The 17,197-nt window shown below is 50.7% G+C and overlaps 1 protein-coding gene across 4 annotated transcripts in view; it reads left to right on the top strand.

Moving 5' to 3' along the window:
- The window catches only part of LOC132437751 (RING finger protein 37), a 32,895-nt gene extending 28,132 nt beyond the window's left edge, over positions 1-4,763 (top strand). For 3 of the 4 annotated variants that reach the window (XM_060031128.1, XM_069541374.1, XM_069541373.1), the window contains 2 exons: positions 1,225-1,386; positions 4,031-4,763. In XM_060031128.1, coding sequence (XP_059887111.1) covers positions 1,225-1,386; positions 4,031-4,239 — 371 coding nt within the window. In that variant the 3' untranslated portion in view covers positions 4,240-4,763. The remainder of the gene's footprint in view (positions 1-1,224; positions 1,387-4,030) is intronic. The other variant, XM_060031130.2, reaches the window with a different exon arrangement.
- Positions 4,764-17,197: the final 12,434 nt, after the last annotated feature.

Here is a 17,197-nt window from a genome sequence, read left to right as displayed (position 1 = left end):
TCTCACTTCGTCCCAGCTTCCTCTTCCCTCCTGTGTCCTCAAGTCTGTTCTCTACGTCTGCATCTTTATTCCTGTCCTGCTACTAGGTTCATGAGTACCATTTTTTTTAGATTCCATATATATGCGTTAGCATACGGAATTTGTTTTTCTCTTTCTGACTTACTTCACTCTGTATGACAGACTCTAGGTCCATCCACCTGTATCATTCTTTAAAGTTCCTCTCTTAGTCTAAAAGGCTTATGCAAACAGCACACTTAAAGGTTACGTACGTATCTTCTCTGGCTTTGAGTGCAAATTTTAGTTAACAAGACCCCCAGAAACTCCTGGAAGCATCTGAGGTGCAGTGGGGCAAGATGAGGAGAAAGGTACTTAGACCTTGATGTTTGTGGAGGTCTCCAGTGGTGTTGGCCTTGACAGATTTGTTGGTGACACAGGACCACGCTGACCAGTGCTCCTTCAAGGCCTCAAGGTGATATCCTATGTCCTACATACTGTAGACCAAACATTCCACTCCCCGCTTTGGGGTACTTTTATGGTGCTACTTTGGGGAAGCCCTGCTATCAGGCAGATCTCTACGTCCTTTCTTCAGCAGCGGTCCCCATCTCCTGTTACCTTCACCCTCAGCCCATATCCAGAGAAGGCCCTATAGATAGTGGAGTGGGCAGAGTGAGGTCTTCATTATTCCACTCGATAATAACTGCTTTGCTTTACCTAGGAAGCAAGAGGACATGAACACCAAGGGAGTGCAGGCCAGTGGCCCTGCAGAGTTGAGGGGGCCCTAGCAGGGAGGAGATGGGGAAAGAGCAGACTAAGGCTGTTGGGGAGGGAATGGGGGCAGGGAGCAGGGGTACAAAACTGGGTGTTTACTTGCCCCAGTCATTTCCTTGGCGGGCAGGGAGGCCTTCAGAAAGTAGGGTACAGTTCTACAGGTGAGCCAGGAGGTGGCCAGGCCTGCCCAGCAATTTGTACAGGAGGAGAAAAGCTAGCGCAGAGCCCAGGAATCCTGAAAGCAGTGTGGGATGGGTAAGAACTGCCAGGGGCCCCAGGGCTTTAACTCCTGGTATCCTGTCATCACAGTCTATTAGTAGACATTAGGGAGGACCTTCTTTATGTTTGTGTCTGTTTGAAGTTAGAAGTACCATTTGTGGTTCTCAGAGGACTTTGTGTTTTGGTCTTCGCTTTTGCCAAACCTCTGGATATTGTGGTCTGTGCATCTCTCAACAGGTCCAGTATCCCATGAGCAAAAACTGTCGCAAAGCTTGGAAATTGCCTTGACGTCAACCCTTGGCTCCATGCCCTCCTTCACAGCTCGGCTGACCAGGGGACAGCTCCAGCACCTCAGCACAAGAGGGAGCAATACTTCCTGGAGGCCAGGCTCCAGCTCGGGTAAGAGGGGCCCTGTCTGTCTCCTCAGAGCCCTTGAACAGGATGCCGGGCCATGCCTCTGGGGCTCTGTGAACCTCTATGCCCAAGCTCCTTAGCTCCAACACCTAGGCCTTTACTTTTCCAGGGTGAGTTCAAGGGCTGCCTATGAAGTTTAACTCTTCACAAGAAAGTCATTCTTTAGTCAATTCTTAGTAATTCTGTGGCGTTGGGGATTGGTGTTTTTTGGTAAGATCTAATGTTAATTACTCTGTCCTGAGGACTTTTGTTTGTTTCTCCCTTTTTGCTTATTTTTCTTATGTAGTCTGTCTCTCATCTGACATCTGGGGTACTTTATGTAAATGTGGAGGGTGGTTTCAAGTTGAGTATGTCATCTTCATCCCTTCCTATTAACATTTTCACCAGTATCTTAGAACAGTGATAGCTTACTGAGCTAAGTTTTGCCTAAAATGAACCTGGGACCACAATGGATGATAGAATCGGTTAGGATACAAAGTGAGAGAATCTGGAGCATTTTTTACAAGATGAAATCTGGTGGGGCTAATGATAAGGTATACACTTGCTTCCTCCTGCCTGTCCAAAGTTAGTCTGTTCTCTTATTGCCTGGATCCCAGGCCATCTTACCTTTTCTGCCCTTGTCCCCTCCTCCCTGTCTCTCTGATTATGTTTCCATCCTAATCACTCCCAGAACCTGTCTTGTCCAGGTGACCAGCAATTTCCATGACCCCGAATTCGATGGACACTTACCCTCTCAGCAGCGTCTATTGTGGCTAACCAGCCTCTCCTTTCTGAAACACCTGTCTTGGCCTTCCGGATGTTATGCTCTTTTTCTCCCCATTTTCAAGAGTCTCTCTTCAATTTCCTTTGCTGATTCTTCCTTCTCTTCCAGACTCTTGTCTTAGACCCTCTTCTCTATACTCTGTGTCACTCAAGTGAGAGCCCACTTGGCCTGTGACTGCCCATATTCACCTGTAGCTCCTTCCTCTCCTTGGAACTCAGACCCTGACCTCCCTTACAGCTTCTTGGTGCCTCTGTGTGGGAGACTCATGGATATCTTAAGTGAATTTCTAACTCAGAACTGCAGGCGCCTCCAAAGGTTTTTCCCCATAGCCCCCCATCATCCAGTCCCTGGTAAAGAGCAAGCATCTTCTACCCTGTGGTCAAGCCTATAACATGGAGGTCATCCTTGGTTTCCGTCAACATTCCTGACATTCTATTCATCATCAAGTTTTGTTTACACTGCTCCAAAATAGATCTCAGGGATGTCCTCTCTGCTCCATTACTCTTGCTGCTACCCTGGCCCCAGCTCCTGCACTGCTCCCCCAGATTCCTGTAGCAGCCTCTGCTGCTCCTCCACAGTCACCCTTGCCTTGCCCATCCTCCTCATAGGAGCCAGAGGGATCTTTTTTTTTTTTTTTTTGCGGTACGCGGGCCTCTCACTGTTGTGACCTCTCCCGTTGCGGAGCACAGGCTCCGGACGCGCGGGCTTAGCGGCCATGGCTCACGGGCCCAGCCGCTCTGCGGCATGTGGGATCCTCCCGGACCGGGGCACGAACCCGTGTCCCCTGCAGCGGCAGGCAGACTCTCAACCACTGCGCCACCAGGGAAGCCCAGAGAGGGATCTTTTTATGTAAGCCAGATCATGATACTCCACTTCTTAGAATCCTTCCAGGGTATCCCACTGAACTTGGAATAAAATATAAATTGCTGCCTGTGAGGTCCTGCATGTTCCAGCCTGCTCCACCCTCCTCTGCCACTCTCTCACACATCACACCTTTGTTTTTTCTGTTTCTTTAATGGACCAGCCACTCTTTGTACTTGCTGTCCCTTTCACTCATGCATGGCTGGCTCCCTTTCATTCTTATGGCTCTTCACCCAAAAGGTCATCCTTGCCCTCTCCAGATGGGTGTGGACTGGGGGAGAAAGAGCAGCCTCCCTAGGCCAGGGCCACGAGAGAAGGGCAGCAGGTATAGCTTGGGGAGGAGGGGTGGCAAGACCTGCCCGCTGTGGCCCTCATTCAGGAGACTCTGTGGGAAGCATGAAGGAGAGAGCCTGCAGCACAAGAAAGGGATTGATGGGTCAGGAGGGGAACTGCTGGGCTACAGGCTAAAGAGACTCAGGTGCCAGGCTCAGCAGGCAGGTCTGCTACAGACAGACCTCAACCCTGCCCCTCTGGTGACCTCCGTCCCCCCTTGACCTGCCCAACCTAGGTACCTCAGACCATTTTTTGCTTTTTCTTCTTGTCACATCTCACCTTTCTTGCAGTTTATCAAGGTTGTCAGGGTGAGCTTGTGCCTTGCTCTGACCTTGGCAGCCTATCCAGGGGAAAGTCCATCTTGCTGGGAGAGCAGCAGGAAGGGCCCAGTGCTGCCTAGCAGCCCTCAGAAGCCAGCTTTTCTTGAGCATTCATTGGAGCACCGAGATTTGATTATGGAGAGGAGGCTCCCCAGATTCTCAGGCTCTCTGGCATCCTCTCCTCCCAGATCAGTCAGAGGCGGCCTAGGGAGGGAGGAAGCCAGGCTGCTGAAGGGATGCAGGGTAGGGAAGCTTCTTGTCCTACTCCAGGCACATGCCCGCCTCCAGGATGGAGCCTGGACTGGGGGCAGCTTTTCCTAACCCTGGCCTATTTTCTTCCCTGATTCACCAGAGCAGCCTGGGAGCATCCTGGGCCCCGAATGCACATCCTGCAAAAGAGTGTTCTCTCCCTACTTCAAAAAGGAGCCTGTGTACCAGCTTCCCTGTGGCCATCTCCTGTGCCGGCCCTGCCTGGGTGAGAAGCAACGCTCCCTGCCCATGACATGCATAGCCTGCCAGCGGCCATTTGCCAGCCAGGACGTTCTGCGGGTTCACTTCTGAGTGACTGGCCTCAACCTGAGAAGACCCATCGCTGGGAGGAGCTGAGGAGGAGCGAGTGGGGGGTCAAAGCTCCTGGGGTCTGGCCAGGTCCCAGGCACAGGGGGGCCTCTGCTTTCTCGCGGGCTTTCCCTTTGTCTCCTCCCACAGCATAGCACATGGGCCTGCGGTGTGAGGGGTCAGGGAAGGGGCTCTCCACGCCTGCTCAAGTGGCAATAGGATAACAAAGCCATAGTTTGAGCTGGGAGGGATGGGGGAGATGTCCCTGCCCTCCTGTGCCTCCCTGCCAGCACCCCCCTGCCAGAGCCCAGGGCCTGCTAGAGCCAGCCCCACCCTCTGAGGCCCCCCAGGTCGTCTGCACACACCCCTCAGCCTACAAGGTGGATGTGAATGTGGCTCGGGATCTCAGAGAGAGCCTCCACCTTCAGTGTCACCCAAAAGTGGAGCATGGCAAGGATCTGTGGAGTAAATGACTCAGCTCCTCTGACTGGCAAACCACTCCGAGCCTTAATAAAGCAATGGTTGACGTCCGCTGTGGGCTTCCTCTTGTCTGTGTCATCATACTCCTCTACCCTACCTGCACCCACACAAAGTGGGACTGTCACAGGGCAGCCGTGAGCAGTCACTGCAACCCTGTCAGATTGTAATTTGGGTCAATGGCCTGAAGGGACAAGAAGTTGCATTTGCAGGTGCATCTGATGCATGAGGGTTTGCAGGTGGGTGTGCACGCCAGTTGGGAGGGTTGAGCAGCCCCCTAGGCTGGTGACAGCTTGCTTAGCTGCGTGTTGGCAGAGCTGCACTGCCTTCTGAGGGGAGAAGTTACCTTTTCTGCATGGCGCCTATTTCAGCAAAGATACTTGTGGATAGATTGCACTTTTTTTTCCCATTCAAAATTTTGGAGTCCCAGAGGGAAAATATGTATTCCTACAACTGTTTACTGTATGGAGTAGATCCTAGTCATGGAAGAATATCTGTGAAAAAATACACTCTGCTATTCCCTGTTTCCTCTGAGCATGTTTGGGAAGGAGGAGCGCAGTGATGCTTCTTATTTTATTCTTGAGATTTCATCACAACCACTGGTGGACAGGCTGTGGGGGGTCCCTCAAGCCACTCAGGATACTGAGCCATCTGCTCTCCACTACTCCCACAGGCCTGCTGCCTCCGGGACCCTCCACGCTTTGCTCACAGGGCAGAGAGAACTATAGTTCTTACACTAATGGGGGAAGGAGGGAGCTTATTAAAAATTCCATTCTTGGACTCCAGATTTAAGAATTTAGAGATCTGGGGTTGGGGTTAGAGAATGTGTTTTTAAGAGTTCCTAGAAGGTGTGTATGGCCACAAAGGTGGCTGTGGAGGCAATCGCACCCTCCCCTCTGCCTCCTGGTGACACTTCCCTTGACCCCTCACATGAGCCTCCAAGGTCTGCATTGGTGGGCTTTCCTCTTGGCTGGTGAGACTCCCGTGTGTCCTTTGGCTTTAAATGTCTGGGTCAGTCCGGATTATTGCCTTATCTTCCTTGTGTGCTTGTGTTCTAGGAAAAGCCCCACCATTGCAGCAAAAGCAGTGCTACAGAGGGGAGGGCAGTTCCTACCCTCAGCCTGTCATGGCCTCAAGATAACAGCCTAGTTCCCCAAGAGCAAGTTCACTGCTGGGAGGCCTTCCCTCTGGGGTTTGTCTCGTCTCTCCCAACCTGGGAGCCTGAGGAAGTCGCCAGCGTGGGGTCAGCATAAAGCACAGAGTGCCCAGATGAGGGCAGAGGTTCCTCCCCTCCTGCGGGGGGCCTGGTGATCTGCATTTTGAACAGGCTGCTGCTCCCCAGGTAGCTCTGGGAGGAAACCAGGCATGGGAGCCCCTGTGATGGACAGGTGGAGCCATAGCCACATCCTTGGAGATGCACCATTTTTATCTTAAAGGGTCCCCTAAAATGAAGTGGTCTTTTCACCACCCTTGCCAGAACACACAAAGCACTGCTGGGCTCCGTTTCTCTCCCCTAGAAAATGAGAATAACTTTTCTCTTGCTGCCAACTAGACTCAAAGGATTTCTCACCAGAGCCCAGGGCAGGCGCAAAGCAGCTAACCAATTAACTCAAGGAGCTGGACTCTATTGACTCTGAGAAGACTCAGGACTTCAAAGCCTTGTGACCCCACTGCCCCCTTGCTTGACCACAGGGTCTTTGGGGGTACATGTCCCCTTTCCTGTAGCATTTAACCCAAAGTCCATTTGGGGGCACGCAGCCCTGGGCCCTTTGAGAGCAGGAAGCTGGGCCCCAGTGGCTGGTCTCCAAATCTTCATCCCCAAGGTGCAGAGTGAGGCCTTGCCCCATAACCTGGCCGTCCCCTTGTGGGGCCAAGGCCCCAGGCCTTGGCTACTCCACCCTCACTCATGCTCCCTCTGCCTTCGCCCTCCAGCCCCAGGGGCAGGAAGAAAGGAGGGCCACTCAGAAGTAGTCCTGAAGGTAGAAGAAGTAGGGAAACCAAATCACCAAGAGGAGCAGCTGCTCTGTGCCCGGAGTACTCCATCTCCAGGCGGCTGCGTCTGGGTCCTGGAGCTGAAAGGCTCCCCCATCCCCTCGTCAGCCCTGCTTCCTCCCATGGGTCTCCAGCCTGAGGCCGCTCAGTTGCTGGGTGCTTTTCCATTCCCCAAGAAATGGTCCTCTGCTGCCTGGGTTGCTGTAAAGAGGTCTGCAGACAAAGAGACCTGCCCCTGGAGGGACCCCCCCCGCCCCCCCGCCAGGCTGCCGGGCTGCCAGGCTGCTGCTCACCTGCGGTCTGCAGTGTTGTGATGCTGGGCTGGCTGCCTGTGTGCTGGCCACTGGGGCAGGGACGGGGCTGCTGGTGTGCTGGGCCCTCCCGCGGAGCTGCCTTCTCCCCTCTCCAGCCACACCGGCCTGCTTGGCCTCTCAGTCCACTTACACAGGCAGGATCTTTCCTTCCAGTTCTAGGTTGGAAGGGGCGTGGCTGGATGGGGAATTGGCCAGTAGAGTGGCTTTTTAAAGTAAATAAAAATAACTCAGGGGCTTCACTGGTGGCGCAGTGGTTGAGAGTCCGCCTGCCGATGCAGGGGACACGGGTTCGTGCCCCGGTCCAAGAGGATCCCACGTGCCGCGGAGCGGCTGGGCCTGTGAGCCATGGCCGCTGAGCCTGTGCGTCCGGAGCCTGTGCTCCGCAGCGGGAGAGGCCACGGCAGTGAGAGGCCCGCGTACCGCAAAAAAACAAAAAACAAACTCAGTTCCTCAGTCACACCAGCCACATTTGAAGTACTGAATAGTCACATGTGCTAGTGGCTACCCTGTTGGACAGCACAGATACAGAACATTCCACCATCAAAGAAAGTTCTATTGGCCCTTGGTGTTCCCTTTACCGCTTAGGAACCTGTCTCCCGGGAAGTAGGGAAACACCCCTACACGGGGGTGGAGCTTGTAACGGAGAGCAGGACAGTGGGGTAGAGTAATCAGATGCGCCAGCACCTTGCCGGCCCCCACCCCCACCCGGCAGAGGCCGTGTCCACAGCCTCCTCCCTGCTGTAATGCACTCCCTCCCTTACAAAGAGATGCCTTGGCCCAGAGGGTGACAAGATCTCCCGAGTGGCACAGGGAGGAGGTGAGGAGGAAGGAGGAAGAGGCAGCCATGTGGCAGTTGGCAGGTTTTTTCCACCAAGGTTTGCATCAGTAACAAGGTAATGCTACCCATAGCCATACTACTGAGAGATGACCACTCAAACATGGCTCTCCTGGCTCTTTTCCCTTCCAATAATTTTTTATAAGGAAAAAGAGGCACGTGTATATACTGTGTGGTTCTGTTGCCTGCTATTTCCCTTAACATTATTTAATGGACATTTGCTGTCATTACACACTATTCTTATTATAAAGATCTTTTTGAAGAACAAGCCAGAATAACTAGAAAAAATCTGAAAATGAACAGTTTGATTTGGGGGTGGGGAAAACTAACCCATGAATACACAGACAGAGCAATGAAAAAAATTTTTAAATCCAGTAACAGACCCAACTGCATAAGGAAATTGGGGCAGCGGGGGGGCGGGGACCTCTCAGCAAGTGGTGCTGGAGTCACTGGAAGAAGGAAACCATCTAAGAACTAGAAGAAAATGGAAAATGAGGAAATTCTTGTAAAGCTGGAAGTGAGAAAACCTTTCCTGATTTCAGAATCCACATATAGTTAGGGGAAAGATTGATAAAGTTGACTACATAAAAAATTAAAACAAAAAAACCCTCTTACATAGAAAAAGAAAGCCACCATTAGCAAAGTAAAAACACAAATTACAAACTAGGAAAATACAATATGTAAGTTGTATTACAATGGTTAATATTCCAATATATAGCTTCTAAAAATAAAGACACACAAAGAAATGCAAATGGCCTTTTAAGCATGTCAAAAGATGCTCAACCTTGCTCATAAATACGATGAAATAAAAATACGCCTGAAATACCATTTCTTGTTTAGCAGATGGGCACAAATCTCAAAATTTGGCCACAATCTGCTGATGAGGCTGTGGGAATGCAAGGAGTACACCCTCTGTGGAGGTGAATATCTAGCAAAGTTACATATGCATGATCCCTCTGACCCAGCCATCCCACCTATAGGATTCTAGCCCAAAGATTCTTCGGCAAAAAATGAAGAGAATGATTCCAACCCTACCAACAGGCAGCCTGAGCAGCCAGGGCTGGTCTGGGGGGCTTAGAGCCACATCACCCCCTGTGGAGTGGCCAGCTGTGTCCAGAAGATGGGCCCAGGAACAAGTGGTTTGCACACACATGATTTTGCATGAAATATCAAGGAGATTATAGAGAATTTGAAGCCCATCCAGGTATGAAAAACAACAACAACAAAAAAAACCTTTGCATTCAGAAGTCTTTCAGGTGGTCCAGTGGTTAAGAATCTTTCTTGCAATGCAGGGGATGCCGGTTCAATCCCTGGTCGGGGAACTAAGATCCCACATGCCAAGGGGCAACTAAGCCCACACGCCAGAACTATAGAAGCCCGAGCACCACAACTAAGACCCGATGCAGCCGAAAAAAACAAATAAAAATAAATAAAAAGTCTTTTAGAAAGTTTCTATATATTGAGCATGCCATCCTGGGAATTGTGCTAAGCACTTCATACATATTATCTCATTTAATCCTCACAACTCTCAGTAGAAGGAGTAAGCTGAGGCCCAGCTCCATGAAGAGCTCATCTGACTGACTCCAAGGCCACCAACTTAACCCCTGAGACTCTCTGAAGGTAGTAGAGGCTGGCAAAGATCAGGCGCAGGTCCCCTCTACAGGGGTGGCCTGGATGTTGTCACCACAGAGCCGCTAAGGATCCCTCCTTTGAACGGGAGCCTAGTGCAGGGAACAGGGTACTGCCAGCACTGATCTGGTGGGAAACCACCCAACTCCACGACCTACTAGAACCTTTCCACCTGGGCCCAAGTCCATTATGAGACCCAGATCTAAAGGCACAAACAATTCTATGGAATAACAACTCATGACCAAGCTACAGCACAGCTTTTGAAAATTCAAAAATATTATACCTCTAGGCACAAAAAATAAAAGAATTCCCCTTCCCCCACCACCGCCAATAAAGACTCAGCAGCATTAACTTCCTGTAAATGTATACATCTTCTGGTTGAAATGAAAATGGAAAAGTACCTGTCATGTACAGTTACTGAAAGAGGTGAGTGTGGGAAGGAGCAAGGAGACAGGTGGAAGAGTGGCTCAGGAATGGTCTCTGGCAGGCTGTGGCCAACGGCAGTGGGTGCTAGGATCCCGAGATGTGGTTGCCATGGTACAGACAGCAGCTCCAGTTGTGTGATGTATGTGGCTGAGGGAGAAAGAGAAAGAGAAACTGGGTGATGGGGAAACAATAGCTAATGAGCTCTATGTGGTCCTGGGGGGGTGGGCAGGCATAAGGGATGGACAGACTGGGGGACAGTCCCAGGAAAATATCAGGAAGCAGAGGTAGGTGTAGGGAGGAAGGGGGGCTGCTGACACCCTCTAAGGTGGTAAGAAGAACTGGGTTTGAAAAGAGAGCATCTAGAGAATGAGGGTCAGGGAGGCAGAGACACAGCCTGGCCTCCGCCTCCCATGATTCCTCATACTCTTCCCTTGGGCCCAGGGCCCAGACATCACCTGTGACTCAGCTGATGAAATGCAACCTCATGGCTCATTAATTAGGAAGCCTGTAATTAGCCCGTCTCAGAAACCAGGATCCTCCAGAGAGAGCCCCTCTCACCTGCCTTCCTCTCCCCCCCACCCCAAGAATGAGATCAGGCTTGAGGGGATCTGGCCCCTGGGAATGAGGAGGGGAGGGGAGCATGAACACCGGGGGTAAATGAGATGCCGAGGCATGCGTTTATGCACCAGGCGGCCTTGGCAGATTGACCTTCTGTAATGAGATGGCGGAAATGATGGTAAGTGCCTCAGCCCCTGAAAGTTTCCTCAACTCAAGAAACCTGTGGGCAGGCTTGAGCGGCCTGGGTGGACCTGTTCAAGCTTGGTCTAAGGCCTGCAAAGCTGTGGCCCACATGTCTCAGTCATGGAGTGATCTGGAGCAAAAATACAGATTCAGCTGCCAAAACGCAGTTTCACATGATACGTGATGTCTGTCAGCAACTCTTCTTCAAATTCCCCCTTTATCCTCCCATCTACCTCCTGCAGTCCTTTTGTGCCCCTGCTCCCATACCTATTTTTCCAGTGCTCCCTGGAAACATCTATTCCAAACCTCAGTCTTCATCCTTTCCTCCTGACTTCATGCCACTGAGATGATTTCAAATGATTGGTTGCCAATTATTCAGCACTCCTCCCACCCAAAGGGGCACTTTGTTCCTTCTCTTGACCCTGGACAGGCTTGTGGCTACTTCGACCAATGGAGTGTGGCAGCAGTGACCCTATGAGATTTCTGAGGCTGCCAGTCTGCTTAGTTTGCTGGAACACTCACTCTTGAAGCCTTGAGCCACCAAGCAAGAAGTCCAACTATCCCAAGGCCACCAGGCTGTGAGAAGCCACACAGAGAGGCCACAGGCAGGCAGGCACTCCAGTTGGCAGTCCCAGCTGGGCCCAGCCTCTGAGTCATCTCAGCCCAGGTGCCCAGGCATGTGCATGAAGAAGTCTCCATATGATTCCAGCCCCAAGCCAGTCACTCTTTCCAGCAGGGACGCCACACATTGTGGGGCAGAGAAAAGGTGTCCTTGCTGTGCCCTGTTGGGGCTCCTGACCTTCAGAATCCATGAGCATAAAGAATGGTCGTTGTCTAGAGCACTGCATTGTGGGTGGTTTGTTACACAGCAGTAGTAACTGGAACAACCACAAAATCCTAGACAAATGCTGCAGAGGGGGCTGGGGAAGGAGGGGGAGAACCTGGGAGCTCAAAACCAGAATCCTCTTAGCAGAGAGGGGAGGGGAAAATCTAAAAATATTCCTATGCTAATATTTTGTACCTGACCGTGGGCAGCCAGCACAGACAGAGGATCCTAATGCTTCCAGGCTGGCCAGCACACTGACTTGGCCATTTACTAAAGAGCCAGTGAGAGGCCCGATGCAGGGTCCTGGGGACACAAAGATGAAAGAAACACTGTCTAGTGGGGCAGGGAGACGGGGAAACACATGATTAAGGGATGTCTAGGTACAGTACTACATCAACCTGCAAGGAGAGTCAAGTCTGCTAAGGTCAGGGATGGGGGCAAGAAAGATGGGACTCTGGTACTGATCTCAGTGGATTTTGTGGGGAGGCATCCGCTGACTCTTCATAATAGCATCCTGATTTTCTTTTAAGGTACTACCCTTTCTCCATTGGCTACAGACTGAGGGAGCTTTAAGGAATGGACATATGACTCTCAAGAACATGAGGGGCAGGTAGGATTCTTCAGGAAGGGGCAGAAGGCAGTGAAATGGGTCTTCACACTCTGGTTTGGACCCTGGTGTCCTATGACAGGCAAGGAGGAAGCAGCTGAGTCGTTGGAGCCATGTGCCTACTGAGGGCAGGGCTCTGGCAGACTCAAGGACCATTAATGTCTAAGACCAGACAAGAAAAGCCCTTAGAGGGCCTTCTCTGGCTCTCCTCAGGGTGAGACCAGGGGACATGCCCACACAGAATCTGTGCACTGAGGGTTGTGGCCTGGAACTTGCTGCCTAACTTTCCCATGACTGTATCTATGGCTGGAAGAGTCCTCTTCCATGGGTCTATGGCCCAGGTGGGCTGCCCCTCAGCTGTGCAAATGTGCCTACGTGGCGGGAAGGGGAGGCAATTTGTGAGGTGCACAGGCAGAACCCGGAATGTCCACCAGTGTGCCTGTCCCTGGGATGTGGGACAGAACAAAGCTATAGGGAGAGACCAGCCCCCGAGGCTGCCAAGTTCTGCTGCAGACCTCCAAATCTGAACATGGACTTCAGGTCATCATGAACATATATTTTTCAAGGTAGGAGGACAGAACACGTTTCATTTTACATTTTGTTAGCTTGACTTACAACTTTTATATATTTAGTCATATTTTACCCCAGGTCCTAAAAAAGGTGGAGCTGATACTTAAAAAAAAAAAAATTTATTATGGAAAATTCCACACACATACAAAAATACAGATTAGTATAATCAACTCTCATGTACCCATCACCCAGTTTCAACAACTCTCAATTCATGGCTAGTCTTATTTCTTCTTTACTTACCCTCACCCAATTCACCCCTCTCATGTTATTTTGAAGCAAGTTAGGGTGGCATCAGATTAACACACTTAGGACATGATTTGTAGGAGCTCCTGGAGTTCTGTCTTCCAAAAAAACAGCAAATCACAACCTGGGATAGCCCATCAAAGCCTTGAAAGGTGCAGGGGTGGGGACCCCTCTCCCTCAGGGTGCTCTGGTGTTGGGGTCCTGCCCCTGCTCCTTGCTGGCTGTGGCACTTCAGGAAATTGCTTAACCCTTTTAAGCCTCAGTTTCCACAGCAATAAAATGGTGATAAACGTATCTTCTGACATTGTTACACAGCTTATAGTGTAGTGCTGGGAACACACTGTCAGCTTGCAGTAGCTGTTAGCTGTTCCCCATCACCCCTGTTTAGGCATTTTCCCTGTTTAGTGTAGAAGATGGACAGATAAGTTTCTCCTCCCTGAGAAAGGAGAGGCTCGGAGGAGGGCACCCATTTTGTGACTGCCTCCCTTGCCATGAGGAGGGACACCCAGACATGAAGAAGGTGCCAGAGGCAGTAAGGAATTCCCAGGTGACTTCCCTGGACCCCAGGCCAAGCATAGGACCATCAACCTCCAACCCCGAATTCTAAATAAGTTATAAATGTCCTGGTGGTTTAGTCACTGTTAGTGGGTTTCCAGGCAATGGAGTGGTAAAGAACACAGACTCTGGGGACTGTGTTTCAATCCCAGGTCTGCTGTTTATTACCTGGGCCTCCTGGGGCAACTTCTCGGTCCCCCACTTTCCTGTCTACAAATGGAGATAAAAATGACTTCCTCCTTCCTAGGGTTTTATGCGGATTCAAGGAGGAAAGGTTTGTAAAAGGCTGAGAACAGTACTGCCAGGTACCCAGGGCTATGGAAGTCTCTGTTGTTGTCCGGGGTTCAACAGGCCTGTTCTTCCTGTGTTATGTCCCGCCCCCCGCCCCCATGCTTAGATCCTCTTCCTTCACACCTTTGCAGCACAAGTTCTTTATCCTGCCAGCTGCGCCCTCCCTAACCCCCTCTTCCCGGAGCTCCCCACTCAGCCTTCACTCTCCAAACTACAGGCACCGAAGGTGTTCCGGAGAGGGGGACCTGCCCTGTGCCGTTGCCCCGCTGCCCACGCCCCGCGTGGCCACCCTGCGCGCTCTTCTCCGCCGGGAGCGCGGGGCTGGGGCCGGGCCGGGCTGGGCCAGGGTGTCAGATGGCGCAGCGAGATTCCTCCTGGGAGCCCCAGCCGGTGGGCCGTGCGCCCCGGCAGCGCCGCCCGCTTTGTGCTCGACCCCGTCGGGTCCCCGAGGCCCACGAAGCTTCCTGACTGCGCTTCTGCTCCCCTCGGCCCGCGGCATTTCTGGCCAGTCCTCTGGCTGAAGCGTGAGAGAAGCGCATGTGGCCCTCCGCTGGCTCTTCCCAGCCGACCAAAGGGGGCCACCTCGATCGCCCCCTCTCATGGGCGATCCCTGGTTGAGGAACTAAGATCCTGCAAGCCACAAAGACAACTACCCTGGTGTAGGCCTTGGAGCGGGAGCCCACAGTCCCCAGATGTGAATCCACCCACCTGGCTGCTGTACAGGCTTTTAATACAGAAAAAAGCCTGTCAAAAATATTTTTTCCTAGGTTATGTTGCTTTTTACTTAGGTTATTTTTGCAGGTAAGACTTTTTATGATGACCTCTCATTTCTGATTTCTTTTAAGCTTAATGTAACCCTCTTTAGAGATCTCATATTCACATTCAGCTCCCTCCCATCTGATGAAGAAGGGAAAGCTTTTTTATTTTTTCCTTACTGCTGGTGCAGACCCAAGGCAGTTTCATGCTAAGGCCCAGCATTTTTCTTATGTTTGTTGCCCCTGCTCAACGCGCCCTCTTCAATTCATTCAGTCAGCAGTTCTTGGGCTCTCACAACGTTTGCTCACTTCCGTTCCTCTGCATAGTTCACAGAGCATTTGTGTGACCACACTGCTGAAGGTCCTTGAGTCAGACTAATAGGAAGCAGATGAGATGAGACGCTAGCAGACCTGTTTGAGAATGAGGCCACCCCCTTCGGAGGGTAGCAGAGATGTCATTATAGTACAAGCACTGGGTTGACCCTGAGAAAAAAGGAATAAGAAACAGGAGTGGGGGGCAGTTGTTACCTGTTCTCAGAAAAGAGGGTCTAAGGGTAAGGAAGTATTTAAAGAACATTCTGAGACTTGGAGTTTAATCTGGAGGCTTGCAACTCTTTGTTATGTAAAGATTTCTGAAAATTCTAACCCCTTATAGCACCTTCAGATCTGATTCCCTTAAGACCTCAGTGAGATAGGACATGGGGTCAGTACATCAAGCAACCTTGGGAACAGGTGTGACTCGCTCAAGGTCACACAGTAACTCCCTGGAGAGCTGAGGCTGGTACCCAGGGCTCCCCTCCCTCCCTTCCTCCTTTCCATAATTTATTGAAAACTCACTGTGTGGCAAGCACTGTACCAGGAGTGGGGTTACAGTACGGAACACAAAGGATGGAGTCCTTTCTGCCCTGAGGCTTTCATTCTAGAGGGGGTACAGTCATACATACAAAATAATAATAATAATAAACAAACAAATGAACTGCAAGTTGTAGTAGGTGCTATTAAACCCATCAACATAGACCCAACTTAAAAAATAACTGAGCTAAGTGTGAGGTATGCTCCACGTGGGTGCTCAGGGAAGGCTCCTCTTGGGAGATGACACTTTAAAGCAACAAGGTGAACCTCAGGGATAGGTGAGGGCAGGCAAGCCTTTTAGGACAAGGAGACAGCAGGCTCTGAAATTCCAAAGCAGGGATGGAAAGAAGCAGATAGTTTGATATAGATTTTAGAGGTAGGACTAACAAAGGGTGAGGCGAAGCAATGGATCAGGGTGAGTCCCAGGTTCTGGGAGGACCAGCTGGCTGGATGGTGGTATGATTGCAGGGCTGGAGAACCCTGGGAGAGAACAGGGGAGCAGCTAAGAATCAGGAGTTGACCATGCTAAGTTGGAAAGGCCTATTGAATATCCAAGGGGAGTTGTCACTGGACACTTGGGGGAGAGGCCCAGGATGGAGGTATGAATTTGAGAATCATTAGTTTGTAGAAAGTATATAAAATTATGGGGTTAGAAGCAGTCACCTAAGAAGAGAAGAGAAGGGACACAGGACTGAGTCCTGGGATACTCCAACATTTAGAAGCCAAGGTCAAAGAGGTAGAGCCAGAAAAGGAGACTGAGAAAGAACATCCAGTGTGGTGGATTTTTTTTTTTGGCAATTTATTTATTTATTTTTTGCAGTATACGGGCCTCTCACTGTTGTGGCCTCTCCCACTGCGGAGCACAGTCTCCGGACGCACAGGCCCAGCAGCCACGGCTCACGTGCCCAGCCGCTACGCAGCATGTGGGATCCTCCTGGACCGGGGCACGAACCCGCGTCCCCTGCATCGGCAGGCGGACTCCCAACCACTGCGCCACCAGGGGAGCCCCAGTGTGGTGGATTTTAAAAGTATATATTTAAAAAGGACAAGTGCAGAATTCTCTAGCTATCCAGTGGTTAGAACTCGGCAATTTCACTGCTGGGACCCAGGTTCAATCCCTGGTTGAGGAACTAAGATCCTGCAAGCCACAAGACATGGCAAAAAAAAAAAAAACAAGACAACTGCTCAACCATGTTGAATGCTACTAAGGGATAATGTAAAATGAGGACATGGACATGACCACCAAATTTGGTAATACAGAGGTAGTTTATGACCTTGATAACAGGAGTTTCAGTGGACTGGTTTGGGCAGAAGCCTGAGTGGAGTGAGTTGAAGAGTAAATGTTGACTTCTGGATAAAAATGGCAGTTGGACAACAATGAAAAACAAAGGTGATCACTAACTCCAGGGAACACAAAAAGTTGTTCAGTGATGGAAAGCTCATCATAATATACCATATGGTTTAGCTTGGAGGTTTAGCTTGCAGTCTAATTCGTAATAGTGACCTAACCATTATGACATTATTATATCAAGAAAATGGTGTGGGAGGGTACTGTGAGGGGTGGTGGGGAAGGACTGGTAAAAGAGTTAATCCTCTCTTTCTAAGTGACACTGAATCAAGATCATGAGCTAAGTTGTAGAAGATGTAAGGGTGGCAAAGGTGTGAAAAAGTAGTTTTGGAAAGAGAACATATAAGGGAAGTGAAGAAGGGGTGGGGGTGTCCTCAGGGTCCATGTGACCTGTGAGGTGTTATAGTGGAAATGCAGCCAGTCAGCACAGTAACGGGATTTTTTCCAGCCAGTGTGGGCTCCAAGAAGGTGGTATTGGGAGAAGCAGGCCCTCTGGTATC

This window comes from Delphinus delphis, chromosome 15 (assembly GCF_949987515.2).
Source record: "Delphinus delphis chromosome 15, mDelDel1.2, whole genome shotgun sequence".
Taxonomy (NCBI): Eukaryota; Metazoa; Chordata; class Mammalia; order Artiodactyla; family Delphinidae; genus Delphinus; species Delphinus delphis.
Note: the sequence above shows the minus strand (reverse complement) of the source record. Positions and strands in the feature narration are given on the sequence as shown.